This window comes from Archocentrus centrarchus, chromosome 17 (genome assembly GCF_007364275.1).
Source record: "Archocentrus centrarchus isolate MPI-CPG fArcCen1 chromosome 17, fArcCen1, whole genome shotgun sequence".
In the NCBI taxonomy this organism is placed as follows: Eukaryota; Metazoa; Chordata; class Actinopteri; order Cichliformes; family Cichlidae; genus Archocentrus; species Archocentrus centrarchus.
This window is the reverse complement of record NC_044362.1, coordinates 20682107-20708039: the sequence shown is the minus strand read 5'-3', so window position 1 is coordinate 20708039 and position 25933 is coordinate 20682107. Positions and strand designations below refer to the sequence as shown.

At 42.7% G+C, this 25933-nt stretch overlaps 2 protein-coding genes across 2 annotated transcripts in view; one reads left to right on the top strand and one right to left on the bottom strand.

Annotated features, from left to right (window-relative positions):
* Positions 1-3607, top strand: part of pth1r (parathyroid hormone 1 receptor) — a 53521-nt gene extending 49914 nt beyond the window's left edge. The window contains exon 13 of the mRNA XM_030751001.1: positions 23-3607. Coding sequence (XP_030606861.1) covers positions 23-385 — 363 coding nt within the window. The 3' untranslated portion in view covers positions 386-3607. The remainder of the gene's footprint in view (positions 1-22) is intronic.
* Positions 3608-3797: 190 nt separating this feature from the next.
* LOC115796146 (transmembrane inner ear expressed protein-like) lies at positions 3798-25794 on the bottom strand. Its single transcript, XM_030752416.1, has 4 exons — positions 25364-25794; positions 21080-21197; positions 9474-9623; positions 3798-4087 (listed from the first exon to the last, which is right to left on the bottom strand). The coding sequence occupies exons 1-4, from the start codon at positions 25472-25474 to the stop codon at positions 3798-3800; spliced, it is 669 nt and encodes a 222-aa protein (XP_030608276.1). The 5' UTR covers positions 25475-25794.
* Positions 25795-25933: the final 139 nt, after the last annotated feature.

The window sequence follows — 25933 nt, the reverse complement described above, 5'->3', positions numbered from 1 at the left end:
AAAAAGTATTTTCTCCTCTAAGGTGCAAGCTGAGATAAAAAAGTCCTGGAGCAGGAGAACTCTGGCCCTGGACTTCAAAAGAAAAGCTCGAAGCGGCAGTAACACTTACAGCTATGGACCTATGGTATCACACACCAGTGTTACCAATGTCACTGCCAGAGGACCGCTGGCCCTCCACCTCACCACGAGGCTGGGACCGGTGCCTGTGAATGGGCACAGGAATCTCCCTGGGTATGTGAAAAATGGCTCCGTGTCAGAGAACTCTATACCTTCATCAGGACAGGAGCTCCACCTTCCTGCCGAAGAACCTTCTGCCCATACACGGCCTTGTGAGGATGAAAAACCCTCGCCTGTGGTTGAGGAAGAGAGGGAGACAGTCATGTGACTTGTAGGACACTGTCTTTGTCAGTGAAAATTGAAAAAAAAAAAAAAAAAATCATGAAACAGTCTCAGGATGGTCCGAAGGGGATGGCTGCATGCATCAACACTGCCAGTTTTTCCTCCTGTGAATTGAGCCAGAACATTCCCGAGTTATGAGGCTCAAAGTAGAAAGGCCGTATCACTTTTGTGAGCTTATTCTAGAGATGATGACTAACATTGTTGCAGCAAATAACTCTTTCAACAACCACCTGCAACACTGAATGTGTAAAATGTTGAGAACAGGACTGCCGTTTCTTATTTCTTTTTCACTGCCATGACTGTTGTTATCTTTCATTTCTGTTCCCTTTGGAAGCAATCGTCTTGTGGTCATTTTTTGTGCATAAGTTAAACTGGGGATTTGAAGTTACTGCAGTGGCCAAGAAAAGCCTTAATCACCAAAGTAAGGCCAGGTGGGTACTGAAGGCCCTCAGGGGCACAAATGTGGGCAGTTTAATCAGGACATTTTGGATTACGCGTATGTGTGGCTTAAAAACTATTAATCCTACTTGTTGAGACGTGTTCATATTTCCTGGTGTGGAATCTCATTTGTTCTGCATTGGATTAAATCCACTTCAGTGTAAAAGGGAAGTTACTCAGGTAATTGAAGTCCTCTGTTGTTGCACACCTATTTTTATACTGTTCAAGCGGTGTTTTAGCATAGCGGGCATTTCCCTGCAGAGGATGCAAGTGTGTCATATAAGGTTATTTTTTTTTTTTTTATTTCTGTTTCTGTTTGCAAAAAAAACCCCCATCCAGTATTCATCCCTCCAATTCCTCATATTTTGAATGGTTAAAATGAATGTACCATTTTTCTTCTTTGTTTCTTTTTTGTCCACATGAAATCTTATTACTCATACAATCAAACTAAAAGCACCAAAGTAAGAATATGTTTTTGCAGACAGCTTTTTTGGGGGGGGGTTTACAACAACTCTATGAAACTCAGAAGAAAACTGGACCATACGTTCTCAAAGCTGTCAAAAGATGAAGCCCCATTTAAAGACACACAGCGTAGGCAGCAGTCAAATATTCCAGTGGAATAATCATTTAAGGGGGAAGTCAAGAGAGTCTTAAATTCCCTTTGGATTCCAAGAGTGACATTTGTGATAATATAGAAAAAAACTGAAATTACTACTACGCAGTATTTCTTACAGGTAGTCCAGTGTTGTGCTGCTTTTTGATGTATATAGAAGTCAAGATGTTTACAAAAATCAGAAATACATTCTAATTGTGAGCTTAATGTGTTCATCTGTATGGATATGTTATAAAGCTGTTTTGATGTTTTGTTTTGTTTTTTTCACGTCTTGGTTTATGGGATGTTGGCAATATTTGGTTATGTATATAGGCCAAAACAGAACTGTTGAATATCTTTGTAATTTCCTATACTTAGCCTGCATGATTGGCAGGGTAGCTCTCATGATATGTTATACCAAAGAGAAAAAGACATGATAAGCTGCCAGAGAAGAGGTTATACTGCAGATTTTATTTGTATTATCCTCCACCATCATGTTTACAGTGACCAGATTGTCTTAATTTTGCAGTAATAGCTTTTTTTTTCTTTTTTAAAATCAAGTTTGTTTCATGTAAATAGCAGTAAAAGATGCGTAACACTCACACAAATTAACAACGGACTAAAGGCAAATTTGCTGTTAAATCCTTGACATGGATTTTTGACTTAACTAGGTTTCAAGATCTAACATTACCTTACATAATGATTTTTAATATCAAATTTTCAACTAGTATGTGGCCAAATTTCAACATATTCTGGAATACACCACCATTTAAATGCAAGCACTCCTGTAAAGCTCTTTTGGTCATTTCACACTTTCCACCTCTTTCTAAGTCCGTAAAAGTGTGTGCTTTAACTTAGTTCTAAAAACTAAAAGCCTGATATGTTCCAGTTACCGCCTACAATACAAACTGGCTACAATGTTTCCAGCAGATTTATATTGCATCTAAAAGATCCAGTAGTATCAGAGTGAAATCAACTTTACATACCGACTGTTGACCCAGTTAGCAAGTATTTAAAGAATGCTAAAATGCTTCATATTTATTATTATATATAAAAGACCAAAAAACCAACAATGATGAGCCATGTGTTCACCAGGTGACGTTATCCTTCATATTTCAGATCATTTATCTGCGCTCTATATTACAGTAGCACATCTAATATGCAATTCACAGCTGAAAATAGTCCCTGACAAATACATTACTCCTGGTTTGTTTTGTTTTTGTTTACCTTTGCTTGAAACTGTAGTTCTCAACTGCTTGTTCCAAATTTTGCAACTTTTTTTTCTTTAAATAGGAAAATTAAGCTTAAAATTTAAAACAAATGATCTTTGGCCAAAAAGAAAAATGTATGTTGTGCTAATACATCTTTTTTTTTTTTTTTTTTCTTTTCACAAAGCTTTTTAGGACTAGAGAGCTCCCAGCTGTTTTTGACAGTCAACCGGAGCATTTTCATTCAGCTCTAATTATGACTTGAGTGGTTGAGTGGAGTGACTACAATAGTAATTACAGGTGGCTGCATGCCGCAGTGATGAAAATAGAATAAGACAGGCTGAGGAAACCCTTTATTGTCATGCTACCGCACCTTGCTGCCACAGATATACATTTTTTCATTTAACTGTGTTCCTATAATGGATATTTACTAAATTACTGACAAAATTTACTGAAATCTAGCCAAATTTTTAAACCTACAGAGTGTACTATGTTGTATCATCCAGTTTTTCACTCAGAGGTCGGGCAGTATCAGAGCATGAAAACCTTTTTATTAAGAACACTTGGAAAATTCTCTTTGAGCACTTTAATACCCTATAATATGGTGTTTTGTTCTGATTGTATTATGTAAAATGATTGTGTTTTGGAATCAAGTGTACAATAAGGCCAATAATCCTAGAGCTAAGGTTGTATTTCATTGTATCAAATACCTCTCATGGAAGTATAATGTGTATTCCATTGTCATTTATTTATCTTGTGCTGAAATGTACTCAGTGGACTTGACTTTATAGTCGTCATGCTTTAGATACAGTATTGTGGGCAGTGACACATTTCACTCTCTCTTCACTCCTTTGTGATGTAGGCATGTTGTATAGACACCGGTGTAAACTTCAGATGAGATTGGGGGTTGTTTTCTGATCTCTAATGTTCATCAGCAAATTGTGAATAAGACAATAAATCTAAAATTCTACTGTATTTTCATATCCTTGCATGAATTTGAGCCTATATAAGACAAAAACATCAATAATGCATTTCTTATGTATAAGTATGCAGTTTATTTTAAATATATAATATAAATTTCATTTTAGAAAATGAGTCCCAAAATGTGTGCAGTGAAAAATGTGAATTTATCTTTTTCGGTATTCACAAAAAAGCAGAGATTACTTTTGAGCTTTCTTGCTCCCCCCTTTAGCCCCTCCTTTACCCCCCTTTTCCCCTTTGTCTCCCTTCTCTCCTGGTTTCTTCCCTTTCCCGTCCCCAGTGTCTTTCTTGGATGCTCCCTTTTCGCCTTTTTCACCCTTCTTCTTTGTTGATGCGTCCTTTTCATCTCCTTTACCCTCTTTGGCACTCTTGCCCTCCTTCTTGCCCTCCTTGGTCTTTTTCTCTCCTTTATCAGCATCCACTTTCCCAGAAACTGTTTTTACCTCCTCGTTGTCTTCTGCCTTTGCAGCTGCAGGACAAACAAGAAAAAGGGTTAAAGGCTTCATAGCGGCATCAGGTATCACCGCCACTCTCTGCCTCTAATTTTAATTGGGTTGGAAAATTTAATCCAGCAGAATGTTTGGCTAAGTAGGTTGCATATAATGAAGGCGCATCTGTTTCCATCTTTTCTAATAACTATTGTCTATTTATTCTTTTTAATGGGATTGTTTGAAGTGCTTAACAGGTGAGAAATGGAGAGCCAAAGGTGACAGTCAGGTTTGTGTTAGTTCATTATTATTCAGGAGGTGAGATCTTGAGGATGTACAACAGACACGGAGGCCAACAGAGCTAATGAAATGCATATCTCAAAAATAGTTATGTTTAATGTTGGAGAACGATACATTTGAGTACAATAAAATGTATATTTATCTTTTCTCATCTTAAATGTTCCCCCTGCATGACTGGCTATATTAAAAAAACTAAATCTTCTTATCAGAGCTGTATATTATCCCACATCTTTGCTTGATATCTGCCAGATGTGTCAGTGGTATAAATCTCCTCATCTTACTCTCAGATGTAAAGGAAATGAGGGTATCTTCCAAGTTATCAGACTTTTTTTTTTTTTTTTTTAAGTGCTACATTTGACACAACATTTAAGAAAAATCTATTGGAACAACTTCAACAATTGTGAAATTTCTTCAAAGGATATGGACTCGTTTGGGTGAAATGGGGCTTCTTCTTTGTTTTTCATTTTGCATGTTTTTCCAGGAGCAAAGCAAACATTTTCCCAGTGCTCTCCAAATGCTATGAATACACTGGATGCATAAACAAAAGCCAAGAAACCAAATGACAAACACACGCCAAATGTCAAAAATTGCCAGAGGGACTCAGAGTGAACCTAAAATCATTTAGTATCCTGACTTGCTGAGTTGGTTGAATCCAGCTGACTTAAAATAATCAAGCAGCCATAAGAATCTGTGTGAATAGATTTCTTTGTGTTTTGACTGCATTTTGAAGCCGTCTTCTGCGATTATCCTCACGCAGTTCACCTCGACAGTACAGTTCCTTTCTCTTGTTTCTTTCTGTTTTTCCTTTTACACCTACCAGCCAGGTTTTGATAAAACCTGGAGAGCAGAAACAAGCGTTTAAATCTCATAAAATCTGATCCCGTATCGCTCAGACTCAGACGTCATTCCAATTTGAGGTCAGACACGTAGGCTTTGTGCCATTTTGCCAGTGTTCTGTTGTTTACTTACTGCAGTGGGATAATTTAAGGTTAAGAAAGGTCTTGACTCTCACTATTAAATGTCAGATGTTCAGTGTGGATACAGCCGGCACCATTTTTGTTAAAACTTGAGGGCTTAGTGAATTTTGGAGTTGTGACATTTAGAAAAATAAAAGCCTAATAATATACTGGCAAATAATGAGTCAACTAAAAACGGCCATACTGACATCATATGGCTGCTTTAGAATAATCTTTTTATTTTTCCCAGAAATGAGATTATAACAAGACTCAATTCTTTCTTGAAAGTCTTTGCACTTCAAACTACCTTTTCCATACTGTCTATTCCGAGCTGCGGGGCGGGAGGTATTTGATGCAACTATATAAGATGCAACTATTTGTCGACACGCAGGATGTCTTCATTTTCACATACTTCAAATTATTCACTTTGCGCTCCAGAAGCAGCGGCTCTGGCGAGAGATGGTGGTAGATAAGTGAAGGCGACAAATTGGAGGAACCGTTTCACAACTGTCTTCTGTGAGTGCTTCTGAGGCAGCAAGGGAGGAAGCGATAATAGGTAGAGACTAAGGCTCCGATGCTTTCATCGTGCTCTCTAACAGTACTTGTAACAGATACTGGTTCTGAAGCCGGGGAGGCTCACCACTTTCTTTCTAGAGATTTTTTTGGTCCAGTATGCTTTTGGGTCTTTAAGTGCATGCAAATGGAGGCACAGAGAAGAGAAGGCCAGATATATTAGTGAACTAACTCAAGTTAATTTACAGATAAGGGGCATTTTATCTTGACAATATCTGCCTTTTTAGCTGTTTATTTTTTGTTTGTTGATTTTTTTTTTTTTTTTTTTTTTACTTTTATGCAATTAATGAATTTTATTGCTGACAGATTTGTAATGTAACATATCCAAAAGATAGGAGTGGGCATTTCTTGATCCTCATTTGTAACATTTAATTAATAATTCAGTGTTATTCTTACTGATTAGCCTACTTTGGAAGGACATTTCATAAGTTTGATGTTGCTCTGCATAATCAAGACCTCATTTCAGAAGAAATAACCCACAAAACTTTTCATCCTGAGCTTCATATTATCATATTTATTGTCTTACAGTCAAAAACACAACATTTGCTCTATATTCTTTACTTACATGGTCATTTGGTTTGTCAGATGTTATTGCTTAAAACTCAGTGTTCTGTCAGCTGGATATAATCCCTGGAGAAAGGCAGCAATTTGCATGTTTGCTTGTGTGTCAGTGCTCTTCCTTTTGCAAACAGTATAGGATGGCGTTTTTAGATTTTTTGAGCACAGCCAGTGTTTTCTCTTTTTTTCCCTTCAGCCTCTCTTCAAGCCATATGGTTGATTAGTTTATAGTCCACCAAACAACCAGTGTATCTTAGATCAACTTTCCGTGTTGACACTAGACATTGTAAAACTGTGGATGCTCTGGTCAAAGTAGAGTCATCGTGTGATCACCCCTCACCCCTCAAATGCAGGTCTTAATTTAGCAAATTATCATCTGGAAACTCACTGACAGCTGGTTGTGTTTTTCTTTCTTTTTTTTTAATGAATTCTATAATAATCAGTTAATGTACTGGTCACATATTTACCCTTATTTGACATTATTTCTACCTGAGAAAGCCACATCTTGGCAGCTAAGAGAATTCAAAGCAATGCACCAAAGCACAGGCATAAGAATAAGAACACTGAAACCACTGAGAGCCATGCTGATCATTCAGTTACACTAGAAAAAAGATAGTATGGTAGATTTGCTTTATTCAAATTTACTCTTGCAGAAGCGAACATACAGAGAGGGACGGAGACAAACACAGAGCACAAACATGAGTCACGCAGGCGTGCTGCATTTATTACAGTTTACAATGGTTTTGCAATAGCAATATCCTGTCTCAAAATTGATCAAATTCATTTTGTCTTGACACTGACATTTTCATGCACACGAAGCTAAATGTGAGGACATTAAGAACAGAAGGAAAGGACAGAAGAACATATAGTATGACCCACAAAAGCCAAGCCACCCTGTAGCGCTAGAATAGTTACATTTGCAAAAGCAGAACAATACGTATTATTCAGCGACAAGAAAACGCCAACAAATTCACTATCAGACAAAGTTTGGAAAAGTTAGATTATGCTCTTTTTTTTGACTAGCTCAAAAGTGATGAGGTAAGCAGCTGAATGAAAGTTGCTCTTTTCTGGTTGAGTTTCTCTTCAATTTCATCGCATGGAAAACCAGATGTACTACATGCAGAATAGGCCAATGCATGTGTGATAAATGCATGTATGGGACTTTTAGAGTGGCTGCCAATGTGTACGCTATGTTTTCTGTTAAGGCAATTTAGCCAAGAGGAGTGTCTGAAGGAAGATAAGAGCAAAAGAAAAGGAGGGGAAAAAAAATCATTCTGTCTCTGCCAAAGGGAGGGAGCTGAGGTGCTCATCACTGACCCTAACAACTGAGGGGTGGCTGCTGTTAGCACTTTGAACCTGTTCAGAGAGTGTCTGTACTGCAGAAGCATCAGGGGTAGCTGGAAGAAGAGAAGAGAAGAGAAGAGAAGAGAAGAGAAGAGAAGAGAAGAGAAGAGAAGAGAAGAGAAGAGAAGAGAAGAGAAGAGAAGTTTAGTACAACAAAGTATCAGCAGAAGAGACAGCAAACGTTTAAGAAATTAAAGCTGCCTGAGAATGTATGTTATGTAAAAAAGAGAGATGTCCTCTTAGCCTTAATCCCAATGTGGAACTACAACAGTAGAGTTTTGGAAGATGCAGTAGATTTTGAAAAAGAAGGTAACACACTTCCCTGCCTTTAGTTACCAGTGATGGTATAGTTACCTTGAAAATGTAGTCTGACTACTGATTACTGATTACTCCTTTAAAAAGTAACTTAGTTACTTTACTGATTACTTCATTTTAGAAGTTAGATTACAAGTTACTTTATTCGTTACTTTCAACAGCGGCCGGTGTTGTGCCAAAAAGTGATCGTCTGTGATTCAGATGTTTCTGTGTATTTTTATGTGTAATGTCTTTGCTTATATTGGTAAATAGAGCAAAGACAACATGATTTCTCAAAATGATTTCTCAAAATGATTTATGAAGCCCTCTACTACATACTCTAGTAGAGGGCTTTTCAACTTTTTCAGCTCTTCCCCACTTACTGGTTTGTAGTCCAGCAAATTGTAGTCCAGCTTTTGTTGTTTGGGTGCTGGGGGGCTCCTGCATTCCCTTACGAAAATCGAGTATGATTAACTATGGTTTTTATGCAGTAATCATGGTAAAATCATGGTTACGGCATAAAAACCATAGTTAACTATAGTGGATTTTCGTAAGGGTTAGCTGCAGCTCTGCTTCGCTCCACCTGTTGCGACTCACTCTGTAAGTTTGACTGCGCCTTGACTCCAGATGTTTCTCATATTTGACGTAGTGTTTTTGAAGCTACATAGCACTTTGTCGCCAGCACAGAGTGCACAACTAACCTTGATGTTGTCATCTTTAGCTGACACAGACTCACAATAGTGCCTGTATTTCAGCTAGAAAATGCCTATCTCTCTCCTCCCTCCATTGTTTACATTTGTGTCGCTGTGCTGTTATTGTCCTCATGCCGACAACGGGACTTAACTGTCGCATCAGCCAGACGTCACTCCCCGAGACGCAAGAAGAAAGCAAAAATACATCTTTGTACTGAGGAAAATGACAACAATAGTAACGCACAGTGACTTGGATGAGTAACTTTAATCTGATTACTGGACTGCAAATAGTAACGCGTTAGATTACTCGTTACCGAGAAACAGTAGTCAGATTAGAGTAACGCGTTACTAAGTAGCGCGTTACTGACATCACTGTTAGTTACAGACCCATATTCATGTTGTAACTCTACATCCATACATACCCCCAAAGAACTCTGTGATGTGCATAATGGAGTGCCGTGTGTCTCTATCTCTTTCTCTGTGCACCTCATTAATTGTTTAAGAAAAGTGCACAGCAGTTTTCAAACATCTACCATTTTCTCATTTGGAGCAACTGGCAAGTTTGAGTATTTAAAGAGTAGGACAGTTCTTGTGAACGTCCACAGTCAGCATGAGAGTTTAAGTTCCTGATTGCAATAATCGTTCAATTATTAGAACAGATGTAATACCATCATATTAATATTTGAAAGGCATGAGAGAGAGGTACTTACATCCTGGGATTTCAGTCAGCTCATTAAGAGGTGGCACTGTCTCTAATGTGTTGGCGTATTTCTTGGCAGCCTGTCTTTGTGCATGCCGTGCCTCAATTTCCTTTTTTGTTCTTGGGATTCGACATTTGAATATACAGCACAGAGTGATGACTAAAGGAGAGAAGAACAAGAATAATGAAAGGGTGACTTCATTTGAATAAGACATGTTAATACTGCAGCACCTTGCACAATTTAGAATTTGGTCCTCCTCCTCCCATCCTTTAATGATAGAATGCACTCAAGCTGGCAGCGTGTGCAATAAAACACCTTATGCAATCCTACCATTACCTGACAATATTCCAAAGAGCTTCTTTTGCTACTGGAAAATGTTTATCTTTCTCAATTCTTTAATGATCCCGTAAATATTCAGTGGGAATGAGGTCTGGTGACTTTGGAGTAAAATCCAACTACTAAGGAGTCCACGAGTACTCCTTAATTCTTTGAGGTTTGCTTGGACTCACTATCCTGCTATAAATCTGCAAAGATGGAAGCAAGAAAGAGAGAATGTCTACAGAATGGATGTAAGTGCTACTTGTCCTAAACACGTCTGTCCATGACTAACTGAGCAAAACTGATGATGATGTGTGATGATGTTACACTACAGCCTCATGGCCGGGTAATGACGTGTAACTGTGTTACAGCCTGAGCAGGCCAACTGTGGTTTTGCTGTGTTGGTCTGTTGTGTTGTTCTCTCCCCAGTCTTAGATACAGCCCATCATCTCATGGAGCCAGTGAGCAGCTGGCTCCTCTCAGCAATCAGCTCTGGTAGTACTTAAGGAAGGATAAGACAGCCAGTGCCAGAGAACCTTGTCCTGCCAGTGCTTGAGCTGTGTTGTTTGTTGCTTACTCTCTGGTTGATATGTCTTTTCTTCTGGATTGATGTGTTGACCTTATCAACTTCTAAGTTTGTTGCAGTACTGTATTTCGTTTGGTTGTTGATGCTAATTGCTGCTTGCCCATCTTCTTGTTCTTCTTCTTTTTTTTTTTTTTAAATTGTTATTTCCCCACATCCTTTGGGCTTACTGGTGACTATGACAGTTTTAACATTGATTGGCATGTCTGTTTTTTTGTTTGTTTTTTTTAAGCCATAGGATATTGTAGCGATTCTCTTAGTTAGAGAGCGTGTTGATGTTGTGGGATTTCGGACTGTTCGGGGGGTTCGTGAAGGCAGCATGGAGAGAGAAAAGAAGACCGAGAGCTTGCCTGTGTGTGTGTTGCTGTTCCGCTGTTGTAGTTGTGGTTGGCGTGGCTGTGGCCTACAGCAGCCGTTTTTCTGTTAATAAAGACGACCTTTGTTGTGAATATCGCCGACTTTGGAAGTGTGTTTGCAACGTTACATTGGTGTCAGAAGTCAAACTGCCAACCGTCGGCTAGCCCTGCTTCGGCTACCTCAGTTGACAGCCTGCACTAACTATGGCAGAGCAGCGAGATGTGGCCGGGGCCCGCCCGAAGATCAAGAGAGAGGCTATGGACAGTGACTTTGGGGGCACGCTGGGTCCTGAGGGAGCGGACAGTGCCGGAGAGCGTTTAGCCCGCCTCAGACGGACTGCCAGAGGCCTGGCAGCCGCCGCTGGCTTTATCCCGTCGACTGCAGGAATATACGTGGGCGCGGAGACGCCCGCCCCGAACAGCGCGGGGCCCGTGCTTGGCGATAGTGGCGCCCGGCCCTGCCAGGCAAATGTGAAAACCCCCAAGTACTCCGGTAAGGCTGACTGGGAGGCCTTCCATGCTCAATTTGAACTGTTAGCGCATGCTGCGGCCTGGTCCAATGACACTAAAGCACTCCAGCTAGCCTTGTGCCTCACTGACGACGCTTTGGCATGCCTGCTGCTGCTTAGCCCAGCGGAGAGGGGTGACTACAGGGCTCTGGTTGGTGCTCTGCAGCGGCGGTTTGGGCAGTGTGGCCAGTCTGCTGTCCTGCGGTCCAAACTGACGAGTAGACGGAGACAACCGGGTGAGCCGCTTCGCGCTTTGGCTAATGACATTGAGATGCTAGCGAAGAAAGCATATGCCCACATGCCCATCGACGTGCAGAACGAGCTGGCCAGAGACCAGTTCATCCGCGCCATTATCCCTGGTGAGCTGCGCATCCAGACTCAACTTTCCCACCCCCGCAATCTGCACGAGGCCCTGGAGATGGCCTTGGAGAGGGAGGCCGTGGTGGCTTCTGCGGGGTGCGACCATAGCGAGTATGACCCGGTGGTGAGGGCTGCGGCGCCGGAGGCCCCGGGCCAGGGGGTGCCAGCTTGGGCGGCCGAATTGACCGAACTGGTTCGAGGCGTGTCTCTACAATCTTCACGCCGCGGTGCTCGTCCTCGCCGAGACCCTCCTGTTTGCTGGACGTGCGGACAGCTGGGCCACATCAGCGTGCGATGCCCGGACCGTGCCGGTGTTCAGGGAAACGCCTCAGGGCCTGCGTAGGCGGGACGGCGCAGGCCCCCTCTTCTGTGTCCCAATCCGCCGGGGCGCCGGTGGACAGAGCCCAACGGTACAGCCGGGGGTGCGGGGCTCAGCTCCCCCCAGAAGCAGACGACAGCACAGAGTCCGCGAGGGTGGTGGGCTGGACGCGTGCAGGGGATTTTTGTCACATCCCCATCACCCTAGCAGGGGCTCCGTACACAGCTCTGGTCGACACTGGCTCCACTGCGACCTTGATGAGACCTGACGTGGTGCCGGTAGGAACCCAGTTGGAACCAACTACAGTAAAACTGCGTACAGTGACTGGTGAGTTAGCCCCGATGTTGGGAAAAGGACTGGTCCCTATTCAGGTGGGGGGCCTGGGAGTGAACTTGGAGGTGTGGGTGGCAGCGGTGCAGGATGTTTGCATATTAGGCCTGGACTTTCTGCGGGCCTCACAGAGTGTCTTAGACCTGGGGAATAACACGCTGACCTTTCCAGGGGGCCCCATGATTGACCTGGTGCGCCCCGCACAGGCCCCGAACCTGCACCCGCCAAAGTCGAGAGCAGCGGGGGTGCACCATGAGGCACACCTTCCGCCCCCGATCTACCCCCCTGCACCCCTGTCCCCTGACCCCGATTTAGCCACCGTAGTGGGTTCTCCTGCCTCAGACCAGCACACTGTAATGGGGGAGGGGGATAGACTGGCAGTAGTGAGGGACATATGGACACGTAGCTGCCAAGATTTAGATCATCCACAGCGGGAGGAGCTGTGGCAGGTGCTGCTGGAGTTCAAGGACATTTTTGCTCTCTCAGAAGACGAGGTAGGCTTGACTCACCTCCTGCAGCACGACATTGACACGGGAGATGCATGGCCTGTGAAGTCACGCCCTCGCCGCCTCCCCCTGGTGCATCAGGCTGCGGCTGATAGTGCGATCGGGGAGATGCTCAGGGCTGGCGTCATTGAACCCTCCGACAGCCCCTGGGCCTCGGGGGTTGTGATGGTTAAAAAGAAGAAGAGCCCCAAAATGAGATTCTGTGTCGATTTTAGGCCATTGAACAGTGTGACTAAGAAAGACTCATACCCGCTGCCCCGCATCGATGAGTGCCTGGATTTGGTTTCCGGCTCTTCCTGGTTCTCCTCGCTGGACCTGCGTAGCGGGTATTGGCAAGTGCCCCTCAGCCCCGCAGCCAGACCAAAGACTGCTTTCAGCACAGGCAGGGGGCTGTGGCAATTTCGTGTTCTCTGCTTCGGCCTATGCAATGCGCCGGCCACGTTTGAAAGGTTGATGGAAAAGGTGCTGGCCGATATCCCCCGACAGGAATGTTTGGTCTACTTGGACGACATCCTGGTCCACGGAAGTTCCTTCGAGGCAGCTCTGGCATCCCTGCGGCAGATTCTACAGCGGATAGCGGCAGCGGGCCTGAAACTCCACCCTGATAAGTGCTGCTTTATGAGGAAAGAGCTGGAGTTCCTGGGACACAAAATCGGGGGTGAGGGTATCAGTACGCTGGAGGAGAAAGTGCAGGCGGTGAAGGACTGGCCAACCCCCACAAACTTGAAGGACTTAAAGAGCTTCCTTGGTCTGGCGTCCTACTACAGGCGGTTTGTAAGGGGGTTCTCCTGTATTGCTGCGCCCCTGTTCCGCCTGCAGAAAAAGGATAGTGACTTTGACTGGTCAGCAGGATGTGATCAGGCTTTTGAGCGGCTGAAAAACGCCCTAACAGAATCTCCCACCCTCGCCACCCCGGACCCCAGTCTGCCGTTTATTCTAGACACAGATGCCAGCGATGTCGGAATGGGGGCAGTGTTGAGCCAGGTGGGGCCAGCGGGGGAGAGAGTGGTGGCATACTTCAGCAGAACCTTTAATAAGGCTGAACGACGCTACTGTGTGACGCGAAGGGAGCTCCTGGCCATAGTACGGGCAATAAGTCACTTCAGGTACTACCTTTGTGGCCTGCCCTTCACTGTCCGGTCAGACCATTCAGCCTTGCAGTGGCTAATGGCGTTTAAGGAGCCAGAGGGGCAGATTGCACGCTGGCTGGAGGAATTAGCGCCATACGTCTTCGAAGTGAAGTACCGAGCGGGGGCTCACCACGCCAACGCAGATGCCATGTCCCGCCGCCCCTGTGCTCCAGCTGGTTGCCGGTACTGCGAAAAGCGGGAAGCCCGGGAGGAGGAGCTCCGGGCTGGGGGAGAGCATGATTCCGGGTGTAGCGGAGGTGAGCTGGCCTGCAGAGTGGCACAGGTGATTGACCCGCTCGAGTGGAGAGCGCAACAGGAGCAGGATGTTGACCTCCGGCCAGTGCTACAATGGGTGGAGTCTGGTCAAAGACCGCAGTGGAGCGGAGTGGCTGGATACTCACCTGCAACTAAAGGACTGTTTGTGAAATTTTCAGCTCTCCGAGTAAAGGACGGCGTGCTGCAGAGAGCCTGGAAGGAGCCAGCTACGGGGGAGGAGAGGTGGCAGGTGGTGGTCCCCAGGGCCCTGAGGGAGGCAGTTTTGAAGGCCTCCCACAGAACCGCCGGGGTGGGGCATTTTGGAGTTTCCAAAACCCTTCGGCGGCTCCGGCAGAGTTTCTACTGGGGGCAGCTCAGGAGGGATGTTGAGGACTTTTGCCGCCGGTGTGACCTCTGTGCAGCGCACAAGGGTCCCTCAGACCAGTCCCGGGCCCAGCTACAACAGTTAGCAGTGGGAGCCCCGATGGAGAGAGTAGCAGTGGACGTGATGGGGCCTTTTCCACGCACAGACAGAGGAAACCGCTATGTCTTAGTTGCCATGGACTACTTCACAAAATGGCCGGAGGCATATGCCATACCCGACCAGGAGGCGGAGACGGTGGTCGACAGGCTGGTGGAGGGCATGTTTGCCAGGTTCAGGATGGCAGAAACCATTCACAGTGACCAGGGAAGGAACTTTGAGTCGGCTGTTTTCTCTGTCATGTGTGAGCGCTTAGGGATGCGAAAGACCCGGACGACACCGTTACACCCGCAGAGTGATGGGCTCGTCGAGCGCTTCAACAGGACCCTGGCGAAACAGCTGGCCATCCTCACTGCAGAGCACCAGCGTGATTGGGACATGCATCTCCCCCTTGTTTTGTTGGCGTATAGGTCCGCTGTGCAGGATTCCACCTTGTGTACGCCTGCCCTGCTCATGCTGGGGCGAGAGCTACGGACGCCAGCGGAGATGGCACTGGGGAGGCCTCCGGACGCTCCGGTAGTCGTACCGGGTCAGGAATACGCCAGGAGACTGCAGGACCGGCTGGAGTCGGCCCATGCTTTTGCCCGTGATCAGCTGGAGAATGCGGGAATGAGACAGAAAAGGAATTATGACTTGAGGGTAAAAGGGAAAGACTTCAGGGCCGGTGACCTTGTGTGGGTGTACAGCCCGAGGAGGAAGAAAGGCCGGTGCCCTAAGCTGGACTGCCACTGGGTGGGGCCTTGTGTAGTGGTAGAGAAGCTGGGGGAAGTGGTGTACAGGGTTCAGCTGCCGACTAGGGGGAGACGAGTGGCCCTTCATAGAGACAGGCTGGCTCCATATAAGGGTGATGTGCGCCCAGTCCAGTCAACCCCCCTGCGAAATGAAACAGCCACAGCCCCAGACTCACTGACTGTGCCCCCTTCTACTGCCCCACAGCTTCCTCCACTTTTGCACCCCATCCTAGATCAAAAGCAGGGTGCTGCAGGACAGCAGACACAGCCCCAAGTGTCGTCTACAAGGGGGCTGCAGAGGCAGAGAAGACCCCAGGTCACCTCAGAGACTTTGTACGGGATCCCTCGGGGCGAGGGATTTAGTGAGGGGGGGCAATGTAGCGATTCTCTTAGTTAGAGAGCGTGTTGATGTTGTGGGATTTCGGACTGTTCGGGGGGTTCGTGAAGGCAGCATGGAGAGAGAGAAAAGACCGAGAGCTTGCCTGTGTGTGTGTGTTGCTGTTCCGCTGTTGTAGTTGTGGTTGGCGTGGCTGTGGCCTACAGCAGCCGTTTTTCTGTTAATAAAGACGACCTTTGTTGTGAATATCGCCGACTTTGGAAGTGTGTTTGCAACGTTACAATATGTTTAATAGGGTCCTACATCTTGAATGTTACTTCTAGTCTTGCTCTGTCTTTCATCACTCAAACAGCTATGGCATGCTCAGCAGGGAGCAGTGAATGAAACATCTATAATTAATCTTTATTTACTAAAATGTTGGTTATAAAGAATCCAGTTAGAATTTTAGATTAGGTTTAATCATTTCTGCCTGTCTGTGGAGTCTTTGCTTTCTATAGTTATAAACTCCAGTGTGCACTTTGTATAGCTTTTGTATGTTGTATTCTCGGCTCTTTTATGTCCATTTGTCCTGTGTAAGTACTGAAACAGAAGCAGCCATGCATGTACAGCACTATTACAGATTAGATTGTCTGTAGAAGTAGAGATGCAATGTTTGTTTGATTGAGTACAAAATTAATTAGCAAATATAATGTTATGTTTTTTTTTTCAATTAAAAACTATAATACTAAAATTTCATGCATGGAACCACAGTCCCAGCTTTTAAAAAGCACCTCTCCAGGTGCCGAATAAACTCCTAAAACACACATTTAGGGGTTTTTTTGTTTTGCTTTGTTTTTTTTTTAACATAAAAATAATGTCTTCATGTCTTAACGAGACCCAACACAGATGGGGATATCCTCCCAGATATCCTCCCTGCCATGTTTAATGAAAATATAAAATAAATATAGGAGTCGGGATAACATTACAGCCTCACTTCATAATAGAAAACTCTTCAGCAGACATCCAATTACCATGTGCAAATCTATTTTCCCCTAATTTGGAGGCCTTGCCTCAAACGTTTACCCAAATACTTTTAGTCACCCCTTGTTTATTATATACATATTACATATTCCAGCAAAAAACTATTTTCAATATTAACAGTACTCATTAAATCAAAAACCTTTTTTTCTGTAACAGATTGATATTCTGTGATATAACGTTTCTACAAATATTTTTTGGTAACCTCATCCTAGAACAGATACACAAAAAAATTCCATGGCAAACAAATTAGAGAAAGTGCCCACTGTACTCAAGGGTGTATAATATATAATGTCTTTCTATTTATTTGATCTGTAACAATAAGCCAGATATATATTACAAAGTATTCACATCATATTAGTCTCATGTGAGTACAGGAGTGTGACTATATAATGCAGCTATACTACATGAGATCACTACAATCATAGCGCAACCATGGTGTTTACATTTGAGCAATGCTTAGCAGTAGGCAAGGGATTAATATTGTTTAATATTAATATTGACTGTACAAATTAATGGAAATTAGTCATCCCTGATCAACATGATGGACAATGCTCAGCCAATCAGTAAGCTTCACAGGTTAATCAATAAGGCTGCAGCCTAGAACTGATTCTACAATAAACAGACTGGCTCTTTGCCTAAAAATTTGGGGTTGCCCAGTTTCTTGGTGTCCAGTGACCTAGGTCTTTATTTTGGTCAATAATGGTCAAGTAGGTATAGCCAGTCGCACAGCACAATATGATCACATGATTAGGCTAAGCCAATGAGGCATGAGAAAGAGGCTGCATATAATTAACATATATTATAATAGCAGTAACAGCCTGAAACCATCCATGTTATTTACTCTCCACTTCAGATAAGATCCAGGAATATCAATATTGTACACATCCTTGAAGATAAAGAATACATATACCAAATTTCATGGCTCTACTCCTTGTGGTTTTGGAATCTATATACAGATGGACAGACAGTTGAATGGTATGAAGACAAAGTCCTCCCACTTTATTTTGACTCAAGGACAAAAAGGCTCAGATGTAACTCACCATCTCTGGCTCATGTTGTATATGCAGATCTATGAATATGCAAATTAATCTGCCCCCCATCACTCAGTCTTTTGCCTACAGCCACCACCCACACTCTCCCATGGTGTCTGAAGGGCTCTTCCAAGATGAAGTCAGACATAATGGTGGTCCACCACTGTAAGTGTGGGCCTTGTTAAGCAAGAGAGGCAAACTGAGGTGCTAATTTGTAAAACAAGAGGTCTAGAACGCAGCTGGAGCTATATGGGTCAGGGAAGAGGGGAAAAAAAAATCACAAAATGCTTTAAAAAATCTATAGTGCCTGGAGCACAACAACATCAAGAACAAAGCATTTAGACAGATTAGCATCATTAGGGAAGCTTCTAGTGCACCAAGTCTTCTCCTCATGGCTCCACTTGGGTCTTCTCCACTCCACTCCATGTCTGTCTTATTTACTGTGACACACACTGTCAGGGCGGAAGTGGAAAGGAGGAGACCCACACACACAAATGGTGAAACAGAGAGCAGAGGGGAGCAGCAGAATAAAAGCAGAGCCTCTCAGGTGGGGATTAGTCATTTGAGGAAGTATACATGGACAACTACAGACACCATGGATGAGTAATCACTCCTGTTATACCTTTTTTAAGTCGCCATGAGCCCTACTGAATGACACATGCATGATTAGGGCACTGTAGTGGAGTGTAAGAAAAAAAATTGAAGTGCACGTGGATATGCCCTCAGGGCCTCGTGTTTAGTCTTTTGATAATAAAATTTCTGTCACTTGGACCCAAGTGGATTTTTATACACAAATGGACACATGAAACAAGTGCACATTAAATTATCAAAAAGCTAATAATGTGTTGTTAAGCTACACCTTGTCCCTATCATCAGCTTTGACAAGTTAGCCCCACCCTGCAAGGTGACAGTTTCTTGGTCTCTCAAGTATTAAACTTGGTTTGTCTGTATCATGTTTTAGAGACTGTTATCGGACACTGAAATTCCAAAAATGCAGCAAAAGTACTTGATCATGCCACCAGTGTCTTTGCAGATGATATGTCTTCTATTTAAAAAAAAATGCTTTTCAATAATTTCATTATGTTGTGAAATTTGGGCTGTTATTTGGACAAAGCCCACATTGGGATGGCATCACTTTGAGCCACTCAATGTAAGGTTTATGCCACGGCTGCCATAAATTAATAGCTTGGTAATTAATAAAATAATTTTTGTTTCTGCAATGGTTACTCCACCAGTAAGTGCAAGCTCTTTAATCAAAATGATTGTTATTTTTATTCAGAATACCAATTTGTCTTCTGACACTTCCTCAGGTTCTGATGCACATGTAACAATTCTTCATGAACAGTGTTAAGCTGGAAACCTGAGGCACAGGAGTGGTAGGCGCTAACAACTAAGCAGGTGAGATGCACAAACTAATAAGTTGGCTCACGGCCAGCAGGTGTGCTGACAGCAGGCTGCCTCCATACTCACACAACATGCAATGTTTTGTGTGCTCTCTACATCTGTCTGAGGCTCTGATAAGCCAAAACTGTGGTTTTAATCATTAACTGTGTTTTCATGGATTTTTAATGGTTTTATTGTTTGGGCACAGTACAAACACACTGAGGTATTTTATTTTTGAATCATTGATTTAGTGGATCTGCAGGGTTGAAATGAGATGGATGACAGAAGATGTGATGTTTTGTGTTACTGTGCTGTTAGCATTATGCATGTTAGCATTATTTTGCTGTTAGGTGTTTTATTTTTTCCTTATTTCCTTTTTGGATTGGCCATTGTGGGAGATATCTTTTGCATAGTTTAAGGGTTCAATCGTGCTGCGCAGCATCTGCAGTACTTTAGCCTGTGGTGGCCTGTAGTCAAGGGTGTAGTCAGAGTGCCGTGAGCTCACTTGATGGAGACAGTAGTTGTGGAGGTACTTTTTTTTCTCTGTATGATGTTTATTTGAAATGTGTTTTGTTGCTCAAGGGCAGAAAAGCATAAGTACAGGATGCTAGGGAGACCCTCACCAGGGTTATATATCATCTTTGCCCCCTTTCTTTTCTCTCTCTCTGTTAGAAAATGCATGTTTAGTAAATATTTTAATAAACAGCCAGCCATGGCACATAACCCACAGTGTCACATTGTCTTCACTAGGGCCAATGTGAGTCAATTGACCTATGAACAATGGCTGTGAGTTTTTAATTAGTAAAAGAGGTCTGTGATGAGTAGGTCAAATCAATGTGAGTGCCAACTAAATGCATGTTGCAATGAAAGGTCAACATAGAGAAATCTGACAGTCTGAGAGAAATGCACACTTAGTATGTGGACAAAGCATAAACTGGCAGGAGCAGCTGCGTCAGTGCTACAGTCCTGTCTGCCTTGGGGGACCTGATGCTGCTAGCCCAAGTTTACAGAAGGACTGCAGCTTTGAAGTGAGTGATAGAGGTGAAGCCTGGGGCAGCACAACTAGGTAGGGTTAAGAGGAATATTGACAACTCCAGTGGAGGAAAAAGGTGCTTGACTGTAACTTACATTCAGTAGGTAATATGATGCTTCCTGTCAGCCTCCCAAGGAAAGCAGTCCATTTGCAAATATTCAGGATGTTAGAAATGATCAAAGGACAAGAAAAAGACACCGGAACAGCCTGTCGCTTATGGCCATTGAACTGGGACTGTCTGGTAGTTGGACTCGATTGATTTGAGCAGTGACTTTTCCCCAGAGAACTCCATAAGAAGGCCGATGCTTTAAGTTGGACATTTCTTCTGGCAGTTTTATTTAGATTAGCGTGTGTTTGACTCCTTTAGATTAACATATTGGGCTGTGCATGGCATTTATAGAACATGACGAAATAGCAGAAATTTAACATAACAAAATGACAAATACAAGTTCAAAGTAATACATGCCGTGTGGTTGGAAGTTGCTTTGTGTTACTGTGCAACCAAACTCTGTGCTGTTAGAAAGGACACATGGAGTGTTTACAATCTGCATGAAAAGGTAGGTAGGTAGACTGCATTCAGTCCAAACTAGAGCTAAGAACAAAGGCTAGAACTGTATTGTTAACAGATAGCGGTACACCAGATGTACACTGGTATGTAGTTCTTTTTTTTGCATCATCTACATCTGTTTTGCACCCCAAAAAAGCCACCAGAATGAAAAAGCAAAGGAAAAAAGTGCCCTTATCCTGCAGTTGTTCTTATCAGCTATTTTGGATGAACTGCTCAAAGCAATAAACACAGTTTACAGCAAGATATCCTCCATTTGCTGACATATTAGTGTTACAGCCAGTGTTGTCGGTAACAGTCAGATTAGAGTGATGCGTTACCAATGCAAGAAGGTTGTTTGTGAAGGTGATTTCATGAGATATACTAACCGATTGCCAAAACAAACATGGAAAAGATGCCAATGACCTGCCACAATCGCAGCCCCCAGAAAACAACGGTCTCTGAAGTGACAGGGTCAGGCTTCTTTGGGGGATCTGTGGGTAAAAGCTGTGGGCAAAAAAGAGACAGAGAGACAGAAAGAGAGAGAGGGAGCATCAATTTTCTTTTAAATAACTACACACAAACTAAAAATAAACCTTCAAAAAAAAAAAAAGGGTTTAACAACAAAATGCAAAGTTCAAGGAGTGAACAAATCTTAGAGGACCTCAAATTTCAGAAGATTTTCTCAGTCAACTTTATGAGGTTGTCACCTGGAATGGCTTTCACTTAACAGCTGTGCCTTGTCAAGAGTTAATTTCTTGAAAATCTTGCCCTCTGAATGTGTTTGAGGACAGCGGTAGAGTGAAGAGTGAAGTTGGTATATAGTGAATAGCCCTATTTGAGTAATGTTCTAATCCATATTATGGCAAGAAGTACTCAACTAAGTAAAGAAAAACGATAGTCCATCATTACTTTAAGAAATGAAGGTCAGTCAATCTGAAAAATTTCAAGAACTTTGAAAGTTTCCTGAAGTGCAGTCGCAAAGACCGTCACACATTATGATGAAACTGTCTCCCATCAGGACCATCCCAGGAAAGGTGCACAGGAAAAGTTCATCAGAGTTACCAGCCTCAAAAACTGCAAGTTAACAGCACCCCAGATAAGAGCCCACCGAAATGCTTCAGAGTTCAAATAGCACACATATCTCAACATCAACAGTTCAGAGAAGACTGCGTGAATCTGGACTTTATGGTCAAATTGCTGCAAAGAAGCCACTTCTAAGGACGAACAAGAGAATGACTTGGGCCAAGGAACACAAGGAAATTACATTAGGCCAGCGGGAATCTGTCCTTTGGTCTGGTAAATCCAAATTTGAGATTTTTGGTTCCAAACACCACGTCTTTGTAAGACGTAGAAAAGGTGAGCAGATGGTTCCTACATGTGTAGTTCCCACTGTGAAGTATGGAGGAGGAAGTGTGATGATATGGGGGTGCTTTGCTGGTGACACTGTTGTCTATTTATTCAAAATCCAGGGCATACTTAACCAGCATTCTGCAACAACATGCCATCTCATCTGGTTTGTGCTTAGTGGGACCTTCATTTGTTTTTCAACAGGACCATGACCCCAAACACACCTCCATATCCATAAGGGATATTTGACCAAGAAAGAGGGTGACGGAGTGTTGCACCTGATCTTAACCCAACTGAGATGGTTTGGTATGAGTTAGACCGCAAAGTGAAGGCAAAGCAGCCAAACAAGTGCTCAGCACCTCTGGCAACGCCTTCAAGACTGTTGGAAAATGATTTCAGGTGATTACCTCGTGAAGGTGATTGAAAGAATGCCAGGAGCGTGCAAAGCTGTAATCAAAACAAAAAGTGCCTACTCTGAATAATCTAAAATCTGAAACACATTTTGGTTTGTTTAACACTTTTAAGTTTACTATATGATTCCTTATGTTTTCCTTCATAGTCTGGATGACTTCGGTATTAATTTACAATGTCGTAAAAAGTGAATAAATAAAAACATTAAATGAGAAGGTGCGTCCAAAAGTTTGACCGGAACTGTATATGTTCAAATGCCTTTATGCACTTAAATCCATTTGTAATGCTTTAAGATGATTATTAGTACTGTTTTGTTTATCTATTTTTTATGTGACATATTTATCATTGGATTTGTATTTTAAATGTAAATTATTTTCCAAATGCATATACTTTATACTGTCTGTTGAAATAAAGTGATTAACTACTGTGTAATTTCTTTTTATTTATAAAAATGTGCAATAAATTGGTATTATTGCATTTTATTTCTCTAATATTTTGATAACATTTTGAAAGATTTTTAGTATTTCTTAAGGAAATGACTCAAAAACCCAGTTTGTTTTCATGTCAGATGTAAACTTAAGGGTAAGGGTCTCCCTTACAAACAAGTACACACAGTGGCAGCATGTGACGAGCTGAGAGTGTGAATGTGTTGCTAAAGTTGGCTGCTTTTCAGACTTTTCCTTCATTTTCTGTAAACTTTCTCAGTGTTATTAGACCTCAGTGTTCTTGTCTTGCTGTTGTAGTTTGGTTGTTAGTGTCCAAGACCAACTATTTCATGATTTCAAAGCACATCTCTCCAGAGCTGGGGATTAGAGAACAATAAGTGTAGAAACTGGCTGTATGTATGCATTTGTCTTCCTGCTAGATCAATGGCTTGGATCGGTACTACCAAAGCCAGCAGAGCACTGATTCCCTGATAAAATTACTGAGTAGATTTCTCCCTGTCTCCTCTTTATTGATCACTTGATTTGATGATACAAGGTTGTTTTGGAAACTCTATACTTTTGTCCATAAACCAACAAAGACCAGATCAGAAAATGGACATCCATTGCATTTGTTGCCTTTACATGTAACATAATTATGAGATGAAACAGGGAAAAAAAAGCTTTTAAAAATAAGGCAAGGTGGTGATATCGTGCACACAGGATGAGCATCCAGATAGGATGAGTCAAAAAAAATTTTTTTTTCAAATGCTGCGTTGATAGGAATGGTAAGTCAGTTAAAATATTCAAAAAAAAGTTCATTTTAGCTATAAAAATGTAAATGCAAGTATTTCCTTGGGGTCCTATCAGGGGAACCAAATAAACAGAGATGTTATTTTCATACTGAAAATTAGAAACAAGAGCTCTTCCGTTTCCCAGGATATCTCTGCTTTCTTTGGAAGCTCCAGGGCAAAAGGACTAGTTTGTTTACTTAAGCCTATAAGGTCCCGATAGCAAGCCAACACGCCAAATGTGACAGTGCATATGACTTCAGGGTGTCTGTACTGTTTATGCGCTGAGGACACAAAAAGGGCTGTGATCTTGAGGAAAGAAGTTGCAAAGAAAGAAAAAAAGAAATAGCTCTTGCTGTGTGTGTGTAACTCCCTCAGGATTAGCCTCAAAGAGGATATTTGGCACACCTAAAAAATAACTTTTTTTTTTTTCAAGAGCAATTATGTAATGCTAAGTACTTTCCTGTGGAGGGCATTTCTTATTTATTTCTTGCCAAGTCATTTTCTTTTAGTGAAACAAAGAACAGAAAATCAGAATACTGACCTCAAGTAACCTCATGTTAACCATTAGATTTATTAAACAGTTTTATTTGATGGATTTGATTGATGGATGTTTGGTTGACTAGTTTGTGTGTTATGTCTTCAAAGCCTTGACTGAATATTCTCCTTCAAATAATAGTTCTGTTTTTCTGAGGAGAACCTCTGGGGACTAATCAAGGAAGATTAGTATAAGAAGAGAGGATTAATACCTAAAAATAGAAAAGCGTGCACTTGGATAAAAATGACTCCCCATATAAGAGCAAAGGGCCAATTACTAAGCAGTGAAGTATTGATATTTAAAACCTTACATTTAGTTTTCCAGTTTGAATGTTATCTTTGTTACTGTTAGTAAGTAGCAACATGCTTATTAAACTATAGATTTGCTCTACCCTACAAACATTATAAACATTATGTTTATTTATTAATCTAATCCTCTGTCACCAACTCAGGCTTCACTTCTTGAACGACATCACACAAACACCCAGAGGGAGCCTGTTGCTAGAAATTTCTTGCACTTTCTTCTGATCTTCCATGAAAAGCCTTTTTCCTGCAAACTAAAGTTTAGAGGACATTGACAGCCTTTTGGCAAAACAGATTCATATAGGTGGAAACTGGTATATTGCCTCCTTGTGCATAGGAACACATTAAATATCACGCCATTAGTATTCAACACATAATTAATTTCACTTTCATGTTTCTGTAGTTGTCTACTGCTGATTTTTTTTTATGTTGTGAAAGAATGTTTTGTCATTCATTCATCATTTATTGTTTTGTACTTCAGAAAATAAATTTCTGCTGCCTTTTTGTAGCTCAATCAGGTTGAATCAAATTCTCTGAATGGAACTCTTTTCTATTCTGACCAAAAAGCACTAAAACCTCTCAAGTACTAGTCATATTTATCCCGCTAGGAGCACCCACTTAAACATGTATGACATAGCTGTTCATGTCAGCCTGTATAATGTATCAGGGTTCAACATAGGTTCACTCTCTCCTCATCCAGTAAGGCTAGCAACAACTCCGGTGACCAAACAAAGACCATTAATCGCATATGTTCAGGCTTCCTCTTAAACACCGATGTACCTGCACCCATCACAGAGAAAGCTTGAGGCTCTTTCTGAGTGGAACCTGTGGAGGACAAGGTTATGTATCACGTTCTTACCTCAGGATCCGGAATCTGTGAGAACACGGAGGACAAGCACTGAGACAGCAGCACTGGTCCCCAGCCCCGCAGTGGGAGCTGAGGCGGGCATACAGGCTGATCCCCAACCATTCTCTCCCCTCTTTCTCCCTGCAGCCACCCTGCCCCCTCTCTGCCTCTCCCTCTTGCTCTCTTCTTTCTCTGCCTTCCTGCCTGCACTGGCGCCGTTTACAGGACAGGACCACAATGGCCCTGGGTGATTAATAGTGACTATGGAGATGAAGTCTTCCTCCCATCCACGGTCATGTCTATCTGTTGCCTTTATGCCACACCAGAGCAGGAACCCAAAGATACTGGCGGTAAAACTGCAGCCAGCTGAAAACTGCTCCAGTAGAATGGAGGGAACCAGCCCTGCAGTTAGGGTACATTAATTAATTAACAGACCTGGTGTAGTTTACAGCCAGCTCATCCTGCTGGGGACAGGCTGTTAACTCAGACTGGGGGCGGGGGATGGGTGGTGCAGTTGACCATGATGAGGTTGGCCTACACAGACACAGTGAATGAATGTGAGCGAATGAGTCATTGTCTTTA

What these genes read in the sequence shown, in the direction of transcription:
- LOC115796146 (XM_030752416.1), bottom strand. Translation starts at nt 25,474, where the DNA reads ATGGTTGGGGATCAGCCTGTATGCCCGCCTCAGCTCCCACTGCGGGGC. An exon ending in CACAGATTCCGGATCCTGAG is followed by an intron (nt 21,198 to 25,363) that starts GTAAGAACGTGA and finishes TTTTGCCCACAG; the next exon opens with CTTTTACCCACAGATCCCCC. An exon ending in GCTGACTGAAATCCCAGGAT is followed by an intron (nt 4,088 to 9,473) that starts GTAAGTACCTCT and finishes TTTGTCCTGCAG; the next exon opens with CTGCAAAGGCAGAAGACAAC.